This window comes from Mesoplodon mirus (assembly GCF_964341445.2).
Source record: "Mesoplodon mirus genome assembly, chromosome: 9".
NCBI classification, from domain to species: domain Eukaryota; kingdom Metazoa; phylum Chordata; class Mammalia; order Artiodactyla; family Ziphiidae; genus Mesoplodon; species Mesoplodon mirus.
In genome coordinates this window covers 24,259,862-24,279,213 of record NC_138985.1, presented here as the reverse complement: position 1 = coordinate 24,279,213, position 19,352 = coordinate 24,259,862, and the positions used below count along the sequence as shown (strand labels likewise).

Sequence of the window (19,352 nt, the reverse complement as noted above, 5' to 3'; positions counted from 1 at the left end):
GGTCAGAGTCTTGAAAATGGGCTATCCTGTATATTTTAGGCTCTAGGCAACATTCTTAACTGGTAGCAAAAGCGATGGAATACAACGGTTAAAATATAAGAAACAGATCCAACATGGAGTCAGATTTGTTCTTCCCTGTTACACTACCATTTGCCGTCTGTCTGTGAATGACACAGTCTCACCAGGCCATACACTGTTCGTCCAGCTGTATCTTCAGCAGCTAGCACAAATCAGTTGGTTTCTAAATAGTTTTTTCTTGGAATAGTCCCAGACCCTCTGACTTACAGTTTTGCTTTTCCCATTACTATTTAACTTCTCACATGTCTATCCTGTCTTTCCTCTAGTATGATTCCAGAAGAGTTAAGAATTGGTAAGAAAGTTCCATTCTTTATGATGATGACTTATGGGTATGACCATATAGAGATTCATAAACCATGTTTTAAATCTAAATGAGTAAGGATTTTCTAATTATGAGTTAGGATTTGCTTCATCTACAAAGTGATAAAAATACCAAAATAATAATGGCTTAAACAGAGGAGCAGTTTAGTTCTCTATCACGTGGAAGTCTTACTGGAGTGACCCTGGTGGTGGTAGCAGCCAGGGGGTCAGAGACCCGGGCTCTTTTCTTGTTTCCCCCACCTTGTATGACCTTGACCTCATGATGTAAGACAGTATCATCCATGTTTCCAGCAGCAGTTTGGATGAAAGGATTAAAAATGAGAGCACGGGTTCACATTCCCAGAAGCCGCCATCCCACGTTTCTGGTGGACACTAGTCACATAGCTCTCCTACCACTGGGGAGGCATGAAGGTTTTGTTTTAATTCTGGGCAGTCACACACCCACCTAAAGTCTTATTACTATAGAAGAAATGGGTAAAGGATATTGGGGGGACATCTAGCCATCTCTACCATGTAATTTTTAAAAATTTTTATTGGAGTATAATTGCTTTACAATGTTGTGTTAGTTTCTACTGTACGGCAAAGTGAATCAGTTTTACGTATACATATATCCCCCTTTTTTAGATTTCCTTCCCATTTAGGTCACCACAGAGTACTGAGTACAGTTCCCTGTGCTATACAGTAGGTTCTCATTAGTTATCTATTTTATACATAGTAGTGTATATATGTCAATCCCAATCTCCCAATTCACCACACTCCACCCTTCTCCCCTTGGTATCCTTAAGTTTGTTCTCTACATTTGTGTCTCTGTTTCTGCTTTGCAAGTTCACCTGTACCATTTTTCTAGATTCCACATATAAGTCATATTATATGACATTTGTTTTTCTCCTTCTGACTTACTTCACTCTGTATGGCAGTCTCCAGGTCTATCCACATCTCTGCAAATGGCACTATTTTGTTCCTTTTTGTGGCTGAGTAATATTCCATTGTATATATGTACCACATCTTCTTTATCCATTCCCCTGTTTGATGGACATTTAGGCTTCTTCCATGACCTGGCTATTGTAAATAGTGCTGCAATGCACATTGGGGTGCATGTATCTTTCTTGAATTATGGTTTTCTCTGGGTATATGCCCAGAAGTGGGATTGCTGGATCATATGGTAGCTCTGTTTTTAGTTTTTTGAGGAACCTCCATACTGTTCTCCACAGTGGCTGTATCAATTTACATTCCCACCAACAGCACAGGAGGGTTCCCTTTTCTCCACACCCTCTCCAGCATTTGGTTCTAGATTTTTTGGTGGTGGCTATTCTGGAGACTGGTGTGAGGTGACACCTCATTGTAGTTTTGATTTGCATTTCTCTAATAATTAGTGATATTGAGCATTTTTTCTTGTGCATTTTGGCCACCTGTATGTCTTCTTTGGAGAAATGTCTATTTAGATTTTCCCCCCATTTTTTGATTGGGTTGTTTTTTTGATATTGAGCTGCATGAGCTGTTTATATATTTTCGAGATTAATCCCTTGTCGGTTGCTTCGTTTGAAAATATTTTCTCCCATTCTAAGGGTTGTCTTTCCGTCTTGTTTATGGTGTCCTTTGCTGTGCAAAAGCTTTTAAGTTTAATTAGGTCACATTTGTTTATTTTTTTAATTTTCATTACTCTAGGAGGTGGGTCAAAAAGGATCTTGCTGTGATTTGTGTCATAGAGTGTTCTGCCTATGTTTTCCTCTAAGAGTTTTATAGTGTCTGGCCTTACATTTAGGTCTCTAATCCATTTTGAGTTTATTTTTGTGTATGGTGTTAGGGAGAGTTCTAATTGTATTCTTTTACATGTAGCTGTTCAGTTTTCCCAGCACCACTTATTGAAGAGACTGTCTTTTCTCCATTGTATATTCTTGCCTCCTTTGTCATAGATAAGGTGACCATAGGTGCATGGGTTTATCTCTGTACTTTCTATCCGGTTCCATTGACCTATATTTCTGTTTTGTCTGCCACGTAATTTTTAAAGGAATTGTGCAAGTAATCAAATTAGTGGTGTCTCCTCATTGTGACCTTCAGGTCTGCTCATTTAAATGATTGTGTACTTTAAAACATATCTTAGTTTCATTCCAATTCTAAGTAAAGTATTATTTAAAAATTTTTTTATGTTTAGTTTGGGTTTTTTCCCCCTCCATTGATCTCTATGATCTGCCTTTCTTTCCCCTCCCTTTTAGTTGTTAATCTCCAACCAGAGACACATATTTAAAGATATATTCTGCATAAATCTTTTAAATCAAAAATCACAATCTCAAATCTAGCTTCTGTTATTTTCCAAGAACAGCCTTAGTTAGTTGTTTTTATTTTTATTTTTATTTTATTTTTATTTTTTTTATTAGTTTCTGCTTTATAACAAAGTGAATCAGTCATACATATACATCTGTTCCCACATCCCTTCCCTCATGCATCTCCCTCCCTTCCACCCTCCCCATCCCACCCCTCCAGGCGGTCACAAAGCACCGAGCTGATCTCCCTGTGCTCTGCGGCTGCTTCCCACTATCTATCTACCTTACGTTTGGTACTGTATATATGTCCATGCCTCTCTTTCGCTTTGTCACAGCTTACCCTTCCCCCTCCCCATATCCTCAAGTCCATTCTCAAGTAGGTCTGTGTCTTTATTATAGTTAGTTGTTTTTAAATGACGACTCTAACTATGCAACCCAGTAATCTTCCTCTGAAACCTTTTCTGCCTGCTCACCTATTTAAAACATATTTCTTGCCCACTTACTGTGAGCCAGGCGGTGTGCAAAGCACAGGGTTTAGAACGCACATGGTTCCAGCCAAGGGAAGTCAGATGAACAATTGGGGGAGCAGTTCACTGCACCTGTGATTAAGTGTGGTGAAGTGTGCAGGATGCAAGGAGAGTGAGTACCTGGGATCTGACCACGTGTAAGGTCCAGCGAGTATTTGCTGAAGGACCTGCCAGGGCTGGAGGGGGGTGGGGGAGGTGGTGTTCCAGGCCGAGGAACCACAGCAGGCAGACGAGCAGGGTCTGTGATGGAGCTGCTGGGAAAGGCAGGGCCAGATCGCAGGTGCCTCATAAGCCACCAGAAACAGTCTTGGCTTCCATCTGGAGCACAGCAATGCAGTGTGCAGGTTACGTGGGAGGTGTGTGAGCTGCGGTTTCCTGCTGGACCCCCTCTCATCACACTGCACCCAGTTCAGGGGGCACCCCTTCTGTGAAGCTTTTCACAAGAGGCCACAACCAGAGCCCACGTCCCGTATCTGTGCACGTGGCCCTCTATTCACGTTCCCCCAGTCGTGGGACTCTGTGCTACGTCTGTGTGACCCTCCCTGGACGTGCGCTCCCTTGGGTGGACTCATGCGGCTGCTCCTTCTCTTACATGGCAGTAGCAGCAGGGTTTTTATTACCGTCATCTGTGCATCTGCATCCCTCCTGGCCCCCTAGTCCCCAGCAGAGTGCAGAGTGAATGTGTGCCAGTTCATTCAGGATTGAATTCTTTATAAACGCCCAGTGTGGCTTCTTTCTTACACTCAAGGAGATGCTGTCATCTGTGTAATCCCTTTTTTTAATTTTTAAATTTTATTCATTTATGGCTGCGTTGGGTCTTTGTTGCTGCGCGTGGGCTTTCTCTAGTTGCGGCGTGTGGGCTTCTCATCGCGGTGCCTTCTCGTTGCAGAGCACAGGCTCTAGGCACGCAGGCTTCAGTAGTTGTGGTTCATGGGCTCAGTAGTTGTGGCACACGGGCTTAGTTGCTCCATGGTACGTGGGATCTTCCTGGGCCAGGGCTCGAACCCACGTCCCCTGCATTGGCAGGTGGATTCTTAACCACTGTGCCACCAGGGAAGTCCCATCCCTCATTTCTTGATCTCCTTTTTGACACTTCTTGATTGTCACATGTGTTTTTTTCTCTTTTATTAACTTTTTATTTTATATTGGAGTACAGTTGATAAACAATGTTGTGTTAGTTTCAGGTGTACAGCAAAGGGATTCAGTTATACATAAACATGTATCTATTCTTTTTCAAATTCTTTTGCCAATTAGGTTGTTACAGAATACTGAGCAGAGTTCCCTGTGCTATACAGTATCTCCTCGTTGGTATCCATTTTAAATATAGGAGTGTGTACACGTCAATCCCAAACTCCCTAAATATCCCTCCCCCTCTCGGTTCATCCTTGTTTCTGCAAAAGGCATTATTTCATTCTTTTATGGCTAATATTCCACTGTATATATGTACCACATCTTCTTTATCCATTTTATCTGTCGGTGGACATTTAGGTTGCTTCCATGCCTTGGCTATTGTAAGTAGTGCTGCCCATGAACACTGGGGTGCACGTATTATTCCAGTTTTCCTCTCACTTTTGACAGATCCTTGAGCAGAGTTCTCTTAGATCTTGTGAGCCGGCAATAGAAATATTCCCAGTGTTTAATTCTTTACGCATAAGATGCGTGCTGAGCTGTGGTGTGCTCCATACTGGGAACTTGCAGCCGTGAACAGTAGTGCCTTCCTGGAGGGCACAATTCAGTGGAGGGGAACAGGGCTTAGACCAGTGCCTGTGAATTAGGTGGGGGGCAGTGCCGTGAAGAAACCTCAAGTAGCATAAAGAGAGAAAGCCTCGTGGGAAAGAGCCTTTCTTTTAGCATCTTGCTCTCTGCCTTTGCTCTGGAATGTTCTGCCTCAAACATGTTATCAGGTAAATTGTGTAGGGTCCAGTACCTCTCTGAGAGGTAAATCAGGACAGCCACAAGCAAAACTGAGGAGGTTTGTGTTTTGTTTTGGCTCTGTTTTGTTTTTAAAGGGAGGCAATGAAAAAAATTCTTTCAAACTTGTATGTTTAAGTGACTCTATAGATATTTGTTCTTGGCTGGTAACCCATAATAACTTTTTTACCCTGCTTTACTTGAAGGCTCTTGAGATCTGTCAACAGAGAAACTTCGTAGAAGAGACAGTTTATCTTCTGAGTGAGTAGCTTTTATTCATTTTGGTCCCCATAAACTAAGGAATGGGGTGACAACGTGATGTAAAGTGTGTAAGAATGGACATAGGTTTTAGACCAGAGTAACACAGAGGTCAGAGCCTGATTTGTATAAGAAATTGAATATTTAGTAAAGGAGACTTCACAGCTCAATAGAGAAGGTTGCATCATTTAATATATGCTACTGAGATAACAATTAGAATTGTGTAATAAATGACCAAAGCTATATCAGTTCACACCTTACAATATAAATCAAAATAAACTGTAGATGGGTTGAGAAGTTTTGTTTTTTTTTCCCAATTATCATAAGAAGGAAGTCAGAATCTGACAGACCTTGATTCAGATTCCAGGTCTGCCATTTAGTAGCTGTATGACCTTGGCAAGGCACTAACATTCCTATGTCCTCTTTTATAAAATAGAAATATTAGTAGAACATACCTCATAAGATTATAGTGATGATTACATAAAATAATTCATGTGAAGTGCTTAAATGAGTACTCAGGACAAAGTAAACACCCAGTGAGTAGGAAATACTGATTTTACTGAGTTACAGATGTCATATAAGGTTTTGTCACAGCCATCAAACTACGTAAACAAATTAAGAGATATGTGATTTCTCTTAAAATGTTTTATTACATTATCCTAAATGTATTTCTCACATTTTGCTAGGCCGAATGGGTAACAGCCGAAGCGCCCTGAAGATGATCATGGAGGAATTACATGATGTTGATAAAGCGATTGACTTTGCCAAGGAGCAGGATGACGGGGAACTCTGGGAAGATCTGATTTTATATTCCATCGACAAACCACGTAAGCAGAAAAGCCATCTGCAGTCACAACCTCTTTCTCTCTGTTTAGCCAGTTGTGTCTAGAGTAGGAATCATCTCAAGATGCACTGAGTTAAAAATACGATGAAGTATCTATAATAAAAATAGGCCAGGGCCTCCCTGGTGGCGCAGTGGTTGAAAGTCCGCCTGCCGATGCAGGGGATACGGGTTCGTGCCCCGGTCTGGGAGGATCCCATATGCCGCGGAGCGGCTGGGCCCGTGAGCCACGGCCGCTGGGCCTGCGCATCCGGAGCCTGTGCTCCGCAACGGGAGAGGCCACAACAGTGAGAGGCCCGCATACTGCAAAAAGAAAAAAAAAAAAAAAAAATAGGCCAGGGTACATAGTAATGATGTCCAGTACTCTTCCTGTGCAGGGAAGCCTGGAGCCTCATCACTTCGTATTAGCTGAACTTGATAAAGAACACTTGGTTGAAGCATATTTCTACCTACTGCACCCGAATGGAACAGAAGATTTTGGTTTTGTTTGTACACAGGGGGCATTTATTTTGAAAGTGTGTGGTCTAGCCCTTATCGAGCCTCTTTATGGAAACCCATAACCGTTACTGGACATTGACCATATATGGAGGTTTGCTACTGTAGCGTTGAGCCTCTCTTTCCTGCCCTGTTTTATCAGTGCAGCACCAGGAGTATACACACTGCTGCCTCTCCCTGACCATCTGCCTTGGGTCTCCCAGTTTGGAAGGAAACAAAGGCAGTCACCTAACGGTGACGCAAGTCCTCTTTTAAAGATACAGATATGATTCAGAAACTAGCAGTCGTGGTTTAAAATCTTTCCCCTTTTCCCTTTTTTATTTTTTGGTCAGAAGGCTTATCTGTTTCAAGATTTTCAAGTTCTAGAAACCGCTGTTACGATTGTTTTTTAATAAGAGATTCAAGAGGAGGGTGTTATTCAAGTCCATTTTAGATTAAGGTAGCTACATGCACATATAGCTCGAAGAATCTAGTTTAGCCTGATAGAGTGGTGGTCTAAGGATCTTAAAGGAGGCAAAGTTCGGGTAATGAAGCACACTGTGAACCTGGGCCTGCCCTGGGTTTGAATTTGGGTTCAAAAATCACTAGCTGTGTGACCCTGGATGAATTCATTAACCACCCCATTTTCCTTTTCTGGAAAATGGGAACAAATAGCATTCCTACCTTGGCAGAATAGGAGAAACGTATATGATAGCTGAGCCTTAGTAAATTCTCAAATACTAGTTGCCCCCCTTTGGCATTACAAACTGTGTTCTGAAGTAATCATTTGTTCTCATCTCATTTTTTTTTTTCTTAATCCCTTCTCATTTAGAAGGTAAAGGAAGATTAGTTCCTGGGAGGATTTAACAATTCAAATGCTTTTTAACACTTACTTAAAGGAAATAACATTTTCTTTGAGTGACTTTCGACCTAAAATTGCATTAGCTACACTGCTTATATGTTGTTTTCCGCGGTGTCTTGTAGCCTTTATCACCGGCTTGTTAAACAATATTGGCACGCATGTTGACCCAATTCTACTGATTCACCGTATTAAGGAAGGAATGGAGATTCCTAATTTGAGAGACTCCTTGGTTAAAATTCTGCAAGACTACAATCTGCAAGTAAGTATCTTTTCTTGGACAAATGAGCATGCTGAGTAAGTTGACTGACTACTGGATAAACATTTCTAGGGCTTATTTTGGACATCAATTCAATTTGATAGTCACATTTTACTTAGGCCCAGATATTTGGAATACCATTCAAACAGAGAAATTAGAAATACCGCCCTTGCAGGAAGCCATCGGTATTTCTTAACTATCCCCAGACTTACTTGATGAGTAGGCATTCTTACATTTATAGGATAAATATAGCATGGCATTGGGGAAGGTGCAGGCATCGTTACAGTGGCTATTAGATCAGACCACCCAAACCACTTTTAAGTAGAATGAGCATTGTGTCCATTTGGAGAAATGAAAAAAAAATTTTTTTTTCAAATAGTTTGATCATTTCCTTGAAGTCACTCAGTAACCTGTTGCCTGAAAGATGTTCAAATAACAGAATTTCATTTTACCTTTTGTCTGTTTTCTAGAGTATTACAAGCGTACTATCTGCAGTGATTCAGAATTTGTGATCAGAGCCATTATCTTCCTATAAATAATTAATATGCTAATCACAAAGCATCCCGATCTTCCTTAAAAAGCCGCTAACAGTGACTGTATTTCGGAATGCTGGTAGCTTTCAGAGAACTTGAAACTATTTAAAGCCCATTTCTTGAAAAATTCAGACTGTTCTTCCTCTAGCTCGTTTGAAAATGAGCCTTTGGTAGAATGTGGATGAAATGGCTTTCCTGGAAACATTGAGATTTTGCAGGTAGAGCTGAAAGACGCGGTCGTGGGGAGAGAAGTGGTCTCCAGGGTAGGAAAGGAGGAGCATGTGATGATGACTTGTGGGCTTGTCATCACTGGGAAGGGTGCAGAGCTGGGGGGGGGGCCGCCTGCTGAACTCGGGGTGGTGGCCTCAAGGAAGAGACTTGGGTGAAAAGGAGAAGAAGATGAGGAAGGTCAATGGCGTCAAAAAGAAAAGTCAGGGCCTCCCTGGTGGCGCGGTGGTTGAGAGTCCGCCTGCCGATGCAGGGGATACGGGTTCGTGCCCCGGTCTGGGAGGATCCCATGTGCCGCGGAGCGGCTGGGCCCGTGAGCCACGGCCGCTGGGCCTGCGCATCCGGAGCCTGTGCTCCGCAGCGGGAGAGGCCACAACAGTGAGAGGCCCGCATACCGCAAAAAGAAAAAAAAAAAAAAAAAAAAAAAGAAAAGTCAGAGCTGTAAAGGAATTGTTGTTGGGAAGTCATTTAAGTGTCTCTGAACAAGTCTACCCCCAAGGAAGGGGACAACATCATTCCCCCTCCTGTCCTTCAGCTCTACTGTGTGAAGCCTAAGCTGTAAAGACAGAGCTGGAGGGCCAGGATCTTGTGGCCAGGGAGGAGGATACTGTTACGTGAAAATCTCCAAAGGAGTCGTTGTGAAGGTGTTCAGACAGTGGGGTGAAGGGAGAGGTCCGGTGGAATTAGTCAAGAGACCATGAGGGCAGGAGTCGTCCAGGGTCCAGCTTCCTCCTCGAACTGGGAGGTTAACCCTGCAGCCCACAGGTGACTGTGGTCTTACGGGGTAACACAGCTTTAAAGAAGAAGTCTTCCTGAGGGTGAAAAGTGACAAAACAAGGAGCCTTGGCTTAGGAGGCTTTTGGGAAATTGGGGGTCATGGGAAAGAAATGGGTATTTGGTTTTGGCAAGTAGGTTGACGATCTGTTCTACAAAAATCTTCCAGATGAACAGGTATTTATTTATGGTGGAATTCGGGGGCCTGCAGGTGAGGTGAGCCAGGGAAAGGTTATTGCAGGAGGGCCAGGAAGGAAGGAGAAATAGGAGAGGTGACGTGAAGGGCTTGTGCTTTGTGCAGCACCTGAAGGATACAGAAGAGCCATCCAGGCAGGAAATGATTCACTTCATTCTGAAGCGTGCGTTGGCTTTGGGGAAAGCAGTTCCAGTGTCAGACCTCGTAAAGCTCGGGGCATGAGTGAGTTCGATAATGATGTGTATCTCCTCAGTACTCACCACCCCCGGGTCTGCCTGGATATGCTCCAAGTTGCAAATTCCAGTTTGTTGGGAAGTCATTTAAGTGTCTCTGAACAAGTCTACCCCAAGGAAGGTGACAACATAATTCCCCCTCCTGTCCTTCAGCTCTACTGCCTGAAGCCTAGCCTCTAGGTTGAAAAATGTGCCTACAAAAACACCTAATACACCCCTCTTCCTAGGTTCTTTCTGGAGAACCAAGCTCAGGGGCACCACTGGGTCTCACTGCTCATTCATGTTTTATCAATGTAATTTGCATAGTTCTGAGTCAGCCGGGAATAAAAATAAAATTATTATTAGGTGCAAAGTGAATTCTGTCTAAAAAACTGGCCACTAAACAGCTGCTAAATCAGTATTTTATCCTCTTAACTTTTAAATGTAATGAGAGCTTTTCCTTAAGATGTGTAAGTGTGTAGTTGGTGGTGTGTTAAGGAGGCTGGGAGTTACTTTACCAGTGAGTCCGAGGAGTGGTGGCAGCCTGTAAATCCCCGACGGGGTGGGGGTGGGGAGTCTCCTCTGGCCCTCAGACATCTTGCTGGAGGATGCAGAGAGAAAATACTCTACTGGGGCAGGTTGTTCAAAGAATCCCAGGAGGTACTTCCTACTTATACATGAAGAAAGAATTTCGAATTATTTTCTATGAAAAAGGTGACCTTTTTTATTAATAGAAATTTATTTTCTTTCTCTAGAAATCACTGTAAAAATATATCTATTTATAGAGCATTTTGAAGCTTCCAGAAGGTTTCACATTCATTTTTTAAAATTTTTTATTCTGTCTAGTGTCTTCATTTGTTTCATAAAACTATAGTTGAGTTTCACATGTTTTAATGGGATAAAAAATTCCCAAGATTTTGCAGGTCCATGAATTTGCAAGGATCTGGACCCTGCTGTGCATGAGGGGGAATGACCGTGGGGGACATTAAGAACCATTCAGTAAACGAAGGAATCCATAGTCAAATGTTAGGGAAAGGTTATCTCAGGGCTTCTCAGCACTTTTTTTTTTTTCTAATTTGCATTCGGAATCCAAGGGTCAGCTTTACAATCAAGTAGACAGCATTTTAAAACTTATTTGGTCACTGAAAATGCTTTGGGAGATGACTCCTTAGTGAATTGCTAACTGGAAAGAGAAGGTACAGAGAAAGTTCAGGGAAAAAATTTCTTCTGGTTCTAATTTCGTGTTTTCTAAAATGCAACAACTTTTCTCAGTTGAAGTTTAGCATGAGGCATGTCAGATGTCTATGACATCATTAAAGTTAAGGAAAAACCAACCACATTATCAGTGTTTCAACTGTTTAACTTATTTTTATACCTTGTTACATTGTTAGTACAATGATTCAACAAAATTTAGCTTCAGTGAAGTAAGAAGGATAAAAGTACCCCTTATACTTCATAAACCTAAAATGTTTCTAGGTCTGATTTCAAGGACAAAGAGCACTTGTTTTGATATAAATTATTTATGAAACAATTGATATAAATGATATTTCTATTTTTACATTAAACTGACCACAATTTCCAAATTATTTTTATGCTGTTTCATATTTGCAAGACATTTTATTTATAAATTTAGCATTTATTTATTGTATTTATTTAGCATTTATATCCACTTCCATTGCTTTTTTCTTTTTTCCTCTTAAGAGTTCCAGCATCTTTGTTCTTAAACACTTCTCTTTTGACAGTCTTATTTGACAGTCATTTTCAGTAATGATCCTTAAGGAACTGTCCTCTCCATTTTACATGGAAGAAGACTGAGTCTCAAAAAGTTTTGACTCGCCAGCCTGGGAAGGTGAGGAACTGGGTTTGAACTCAGATACTCTGACTAAATGTTTTTCTCACTAGTTGTCCCACTGGTCTCTGGAGATGAAGTCACTGTACTGGCAGGTTACAACACAGGAATATATAGGATTGTCTTGGAAGATGAACAGGCAACCTGTTGTCTTTAAAGAGCCGTGGACATGGTATTTGCAGACGTGGACTCTAGTCCCGGCTTTGCCATTAACAAGCCTGTTGACCTTTGGGGAGGGCACATAAGCTCTCTGGGTGTCCATTTTCCCATTAGATTAAATCAGTATTTGTTAAGCCTGGCAGCACACCAGAATTATCTGAATGCTTTTCTTAAATTACCAAGTTTCAAGTACCACCCTAGATCTGCTGGAGAGGATTAGGGACCAGGTCCTTAGACCACCTTGGTGTTTCTTATACACTCAGCCTGGCACTGGGCTATACATTGACATTTAGGAGCTTCTAGATTAGATGGTCTCTGAAGTATTTCTCTCAAGTTCTCAGTATGGTCCTTTCATAAGCAAGCCTTTATATAGTGAATGCAGCTGCGTAGTCTTAACGATATTTCTATGGAAATCATTCGTAATACTTACTTTGGAATCTGTAATAAAGTAGCTTAGATTTTTCAGCATAAGTTTTTTAAGTTATATGTTTGACTGTTTATAAACACATTTATTTAAATATTTGCGTGCCTACTGTGTTAGATCCTGTGCTGGGTAGGTACTTACAGGGCTTCCACGTGTTGTCTCAGGGACCAGGAGATGAGTAGAATGCAGCTCGAGCAGCTCATGATCTGAATGAATATTTCTAGGAGAAGCAAAAAGCTTTCTTACGTTTCGTTGAACTTCACACATGTACATGAACACACACACAGGAAAACTGACTCCAGACATCTCTGCATCTATCAAAGTTCTTTTCCCATATTTACATTTGCTACAAACTCCATGTGCCTTTATCATTTCCCCATAGGTCTCTACTTTGAAACCCAGAGACAAATGAATTAAGAGGAAATAGCGACTTCTTTCCTATCTGCCTTTTTCAGGGGCCCACATGGGTTTCTTTCTGACCCCCCAGTGCATAAGCCCTTAACTTCTTCTAAGAAAGAGTTTTTAAATTTATATATCCCCAAAATAAACTTTTAAAATAAAATCTATTTTTTTCCTTTAAAATTATTTCAGTTTGGCTTCACCACAGGTAGCCTGTGACAACCAACTATAGCTTCTTTAGTCAATTCGGTACATGCCTACTTTGTGCTATTGTAAATTTAAATGCAATTGCATTTATAATTCTATTTTTGAACTCCAGCATGAGGCCTTAGAGTCTTTGTCTTTTCCTTCTTATTTCTCTGCAATTCATCACCTTTGATAATAATCCCAACAAAAAGCAAAGTTTTTTCAAGTAGAATTTAAATCCCATTGCATTGTGGCCTAAATAATGGATCAGAAATTAGGTAAAATGGTTTCTAGGTCTAGCTCTGGTATCTTATTGGGGGCTTGTAAAACCAGGTAACTATCTCACGTGCAATGCCGATGATAAGCACTACAGTATGAACAAGGCAATGTCAGCAAAAAGTTCAACATTTCAAAGAATCGTTTAAAATAGAAATCTCAGAAACTTGGCAGTCTTGTATGGCATTTTTCCCATGGCAGCTGTTTTTAATGAGCCATAATAACTTTGCTGATGTACAGTCCTTTTATTGCTTTATAAAATGTGAGTCTGGTGCTTTGCTTTTGCTTGGAATTATTATCAATGATGATGAACTGCAGAGAAATAAGGAAAAATAGGGAGAGTCTTGTGTTAGTTTTCAACAGCTATCTTATAAATATGTTCTTATTTAATCTTATAATAGAACACGGTATGCTTGTAATGATTACAGAAGCTACAACTGATTGACATGAAAACGATGAAAAAGAAAGAATAAAGGTAATATTAAACATAGAATTTAGAAAAACTGAGAACTATGGAGGGAAACAATGTCATGTTAAGGAAACTAGAGTGGTTGAGAAGGATATAGGAAGAAGTTAGTAACATACAAAGCTCTACTTGTGTATTTTCCCTTCTCCTGGCTATGTGCCTCTGAATACTAGAGTTTTTCCTAGAAAATACTTTCTGTGGGTGGACAGATTGTGCCTATTTAGAAAAATGTAATCCTGGTGAAGAAATGGTTCCTTCTTAGTTGTTGTTGTTTTTTCTTCCCTGTTTTCTAAGTTTGCAGACACCGTGGCTTCTGTCTAGACCGCCAGGCCCACCATTCATGCCATGGGCCTTAAAGACCCACTCAGGGTCATAGCCAGCTCTTTTTGAAGCATTTTGCTGTGTTTTTATTTTATTTTGCTAAGTTTTTATTTTAGTATTAGAGCCTGGGCAGGTAGATACGTTTGCTTATAAATTTTCTTAAAGTTTACCAACATTAGTATTTGTTATTCTCCTCTTCCAGTATGCTTTCGTGACGTCTGTTACAGTTTTAATGTCTTTTTAAAATGCATCTGAAAATTTCAATTTCTAGCAGCATTTTAAAGAATAAAACTTAATAGGCAGTGTCTCAATTAATGTAGAAACAGTAAAATCATGTAGTTTCCTGCTCATCAGCTTTAGAAACGGTGGGTATAAAACTCTGGACATCTGTTTTCTTGGCTCATCTGTTTTCTCGGCTCATGTAATTAGGCGAGAAACCCCCTGGGTGCATTCACCCACTACCGCTGCTCCTCGGGATCTGAGAGGAGGACGTGTTATCATAGCCGATTGGGGAAGGAGGACCACCACTGACCGCTTCCAGTTCCCTCCCCTGGTGGCATGAATTGAAACCACGTGAAAGCAGAACGTCCACGTAGGTTTTAGAGTTGAGAGTGACTTTGGTGTGAAGAAAGTCAGGATGCAGCTCCACCTTTGCCGTGACCCAGAGCTGGGCGGCCCGGGAGGCGGCGATGTCTTCATTGTGTGAATTTCCATGACATTTCCACAGAGCCGCACAGAACCACGTGCACTAAGACCCACTGGGCCAGAACATGTGGGCACTGCACCAGAGTCTCCCAGCCCTTCAGGCCTTGAGCATCTCCCTCTTTGAAAAGCAGCAACAAGTTTGGTGAAAAATGGCATCTGGCTTAAGCACACCTCACAACTTGCAGTAAAATACCGCCCCCCACCAAAAAAAAAAAAAACAGAAAAGGGTGGAAGCTCACATTAGTGCCAGAGGAATTGGTCTGAAAGGGAAAGGGGTCACCTCTCCCTGCTGTGCCGCTGCATGGGAGCAGTACGTGGCTTCTCCCCCATATTTGAGTCTTTTTAAGATGGCTTTTCTTTCACAATGTGTGCATTAGATTCTGCTTCGTGAAGGCTGCAAGAAGATTCTCGTAGCTGACTCTTTGTCCTTACTGAAGAAGATGCACCGAACTCAGATGAAAGGCATTCTGGTTGATGGTGGGTAAAATTGAAAGAATCCTATTGGAACTGCCTGCCTTGCTATCAGAAAGGACACAGCAAAGAGAAACATTGTATAATCCCAAGTGTATGTGTTTCCTTGCAGAGGAGAACATCTGTGAGTCCTGTCTTTCCCCTATTCTTCCATCAGGTAATATGGTTGGGAGGGGAAAAAAATCCCCAAATACGTGTTAAAATTTTGAAGTTAGCTGATTACAATTGATAAAATTATATACCTTTTGGGATAATCCAGTTTAGAGAAGAATTTCAGCCCATGTTGCTACTCAGTTGCATGCTGGTGCTGCCGTTCCTTAGAGCTGAGGCTCCCAAGCTCTTGAGTGAGTTGGCATCGGCCGGCAGGCTTGTGAAAACTCAGATTGCTGGTCCCATCCCCAGAGGTGCTGATTCGGTAGTGCGGGGTGGGACCTGAGAATCTGCATTTCTAACAAGTTCCCAGGTGATGTGGATGCGACTGGTTCAGGGGCCAGTCTTTGAGAACCACTGCCCTAGAATAGAAGGAAAGAAAATGAAAACTTACCATCAACTTGTTAGATTCCTAGCTACCAGAACCGTGTGTGTGCCTGGGAAAAAATGTATAGGTAGCTTTCCCTTTCCTTTAAGCTTTTCACTGCTATATGGATCTAGGCACTCAAGGTATCTCACATTTCAATGGAAACAAATACCTTCTAATGGGAACTGTGACTCCTTAAAAGACATGTACATTTGTTTATAGTTCTTGGTAGCTATATATCTCTTCATATAATTAAAGCATTTTATGTAAGGATCATAGGTCCTGAGAAGAGGAATTTCCATAATTTGAAAGTAGAAATTAAAGCATAGTTGTTGAGATGCTAAAAAAATGCTGCTTGTGTATAAATTCAGCATAGAGAAGTACTAAAAGACCTAGTTTGTGTGCCATTTATTTAGCTTTAAGGGGTTATTTAGCAGAGCAGGAGCACAGGAATTTCCCCGTAGGGTGTTTTTTAGAGGTTTAGATTTTAAGTGCTTGTGTTAAAAACTGCAGTGGGCAGAGGAAAAGCAGTGAGCTTTCATAGGGTTTTAGGCAGTGTTTTAACAGAAAGAGAACACATGCACCTGCACTGTATAGTTAGATTAAACTCCTAATTTAATCTGTTAAGGATTCAGTCTTACCGGAACCAAGCTGGCCACACAGAACACGAGCAGAAGAGGTGTGGTGCCCCAGCAGAAGTACAGCACAGGGCAAGGTCACAGCCTAGGATGTTAGCCCAGCTGTGCCCTGAAGAATGGCCTTGGCAAAGGCAGTAGGTGAACCGACAGAAAGCATTCTCCCAAAGCCACGGAATCCACTTCAGTAGTGTCATGACTGTGTGTACGGGGCTGGAGGAGGGAGAGCTTTGCACATACACATACTGATGCTGGTTTTCACAACAAATGCTATTGCCTTGCCATGAAATCGTCCCCAGTAATGAAGCTGTAGTAACTGACTTGGAGGCCAAGCAGGTAACCTGGGACCCCCATAGCAACAGGACTGTCACACCTGCCCTGTGTTCAGCCATGCTGCACTGCAGGGATGCGCTCATCAGTTAGCATCCCCCCAAGGCAGCTTACTGCTGGAAAGTGAAACTTCTCCTATTGCACTGAGCTCTTCTCTCTTTCCTGCCCTCTCCCCCAGACGCAGCTAAGCCCTTCAGCATGGTGGTCTTCCACTGCCGCCATATGTTTCACAAGGAGTGCCTGCCTGTGACCAGCATGGTAAGTTGGCTGCTTGGCCACCAGCAACTCGAGAGAAATCGGTGCAGCCAGAGGGATGCGCTTAAAATGATAACCACAGTCCATGTCTCAGTTATAATATAGTTTATGTCACATCAGAAAAAGCAACGTACCTGCTTCTCAAATGTAAAAATGCTTAGTATACGATACTAAACATTTATAAAAGCATCTTCATGGAAGTAAATTTGTTGAGATAAAATTGATGACAGTTGAGCTTTAGAAATGAGCTACAGTGAGAACCATTTTCTATAACTTTCTCACCCAGGTTTCTGTATCATGACACTGCTATTTTTTCAGTGTCAAGTCAGTTCCCCCAGGTCCCCTTGGGTCACGTTAGACTTGTCTTGCTGTGGGGTGTCTTTTGAGTCCAAGAATAACAGCTGGTCTAGACAGGATCCTGTGTGAACCAGCAGTAGCCTCCAGAAGAAGGAGCAGTGTTTCATCGCCTGATCCCCATTCCCCCACCAGTGCTCCCATGATATTTCTGAATATGAGAGTAGAAAGGGTTTATCTTTTAAAAACTGCATTTTTAATTGCATTTTTAGAATTCTCCTGTGCAGTTCTGTAACATCTGCAGTGCTAAGCACCGGGGACCAGGAAGTGCCATTTTGGAGATGAAAAAATAGCCCAGTTCTGTTTGTCAGCCTCTTCCTCGCCGCTCTCTGAAGACCATTTCTGCAGCAACAGAAGCTTTTGTTGACACCAGTGCTGTCAAGAGATTTGTACAGGTTTATGTCATGCTTAAGAAAAGCTTCTTCATCTTCTCCCATTTACTAGATGTTTCTCTTTGCACTTGATAAAGTTAGGGTTTTCCCTGTCCATGCCTTGATGGGGGTTCACAGTCAATATTTCATCATTTATTTGTTTGACTCATTTTTTAGGAATGGAAACCTAAGTCTTGGAGTTGGAAGTGACTTTTTAGGTCCTAGTAAAACTGTCCGGCCATAATGTGGACGGCTGAGAGTTGTCCCTGGCTGGCCGAGTGCATCTTCACTGTGGCCCTCCAGCAGCTCCTTGGACCTTGTTTCCATGTGCTCTGCCAGCAACAACTCTCAAATTCTGGGTTTGGCTTTTTTTTAATATGTCATCAGCTGTTATCTTCTTAATAGGCATTGAATGATACATGGTGCCTGGTGCCACTGACTCAGTGATGTCTGGGAATAACAAGAGCCATCTGATGCTCTGCAGTTTTATGTTGACTAACAACACGTTCTCTTTGTCTCGATGACCAGCAGTGTCTGGCCCTGGCAGGCATTCCGCATTTGTTGATTGAATAAACATTAGCTCTTCCCACTGTGAAAGACTCACTTTTCCTGGGTTGCACAACTTTAATCAAGCATTCTGACACCCTCTAAGGAATGCAAGAGTTCCAGCACCTAGAGTGTGAGGGAGTGTGGATAGGTTTTCCTAGCAGGGAGGAAACGAGTAACACTGTAGAATCTGAGAGGGATGCTCAGGGGAAAGGGGACCGTGTGATGCCAGAGGATGGACACAACGACGTTTCCTGGAGCATTCTCTGGAGCCTCCTTTGCCCTTGTAGAATGTAGAGAGCATGGAATAGAGGGAGAGAACTCAAACTTGTGCCCACGACTCATAGTTATTGGTTTCATCTCCTTGGGATACATTGCCATCCTCTAACCAGTGAAAAGCACATACTTGCTGTCCCTGCTCTCTTTGTCCCATAAAAGGGAATAAAGGCAGCTGTCTGCATCTGTCTTTTTGGGGAGAGGGAAGGATGCTCATGGCTACCAAGCACACCGTTAAACTTGGCTCAGTCATTTCCATGAGGAGTATCTCATTTCATTCTCACGGGACCCCTAGGAAGATGACATTATATCCCCAGTTTTACTGACAAAAAAACCAAAATGCAGAGATGTTATCACAGTCTCCAAGGCGACTGCCTGACTTTAGAACAGGGCTCTGTGCTAAGAAATCACATGGCCAAGTTCACAGGAAATGCACAGTACATCTCTTTGCACTGGAGTTAAAAATTATTGAGTAGAAGACAGACTTTTTCGGTCACTCTTAAATATTTAGAATTGGAAAGTCTTTGTTATTATTGTCAGCCCTCTCAGAATTTCTGTATTCCAAGACTAGGGATCTCTCTGCTATGCTGCTAGTATTTAGTTTTTGTTTTAACAAGAGAAACTCTTCCTTCACAAAAATACCTTACAAATGAGCCCAATTTGAAACACAGCTAAAAAGCAAACTTACTTCACTTGTATTGGAGAAGAGGAATGTAGTTGCAGACTTCTTATTTTGTACCCTCTCCTGAGTGTGAAACTGCCAAGTTCAAAGTTATTTTGTGAAAACAGTTTTAAAGGATTTTACACTGTTTAAGTATGTCCATCTCTGAGAATTTGAGATGTTCTCAATCAATTTAATTCATTTGGCTGTTCTAGTGCTAAACCATGTATATTTAATAGTATGAAAATGAACATTTATTGAGCAATCACTGTGTGTCAGGCACTGTTCTAAGCACTTTGCATGCATTATCATCATAACTCTATGAGATAGGCATTATTATCATCATCATCATTTTACTTAAAGGTTAAGCAGTCTGTCTAAACTCAAGGAGCAACTCATGGCACAAGATCTCAACAAGA

At 41.7% G+C, this 19,352-nt stretch overlaps 1 protein-coding gene across 1 annotated transcript in view; it reads left to right on the top strand.

The window, feature by feature from the left end:
- Positions 1-18,047, top strand: part of VPS41 (VPS41 subunit of HOPS complex) — a 194,646-nt gene extending 176,599 nt beyond the window's left edge. Inside the window, exons 23-29 of the mRNA XM_082631906.1 lie at positions 5,305-5,359; positions 6,043-6,183; positions 7,656-7,792; positions 14,895-14,994; positions 15,101-15,145; positions 16,649-16,728; positions 17,292-18,047. Of these exons, the coding sequence (XP_082488032.1) occupies positions 5,305-5,359; positions 6,043-6,183; positions 7,656-7,792; positions 14,895-14,994; positions 15,101-15,145; positions 16,649-16,728; positions 17,292-17,372 (639 nt within the window). The 3' untranslated portion in view covers positions 17,373-18,047. The remainder of the gene's footprint in view (positions 1-5,304; positions 5,360-6,042; positions 6,184-7,655; positions 7,793-14,894; positions 14,995-15,100; positions 15,146-16,648; positions 16,729-17,291) is intronic.
- The last annotated feature ends 1,305 nt before the right edge of the window (positions 18,048-19,352 follow it).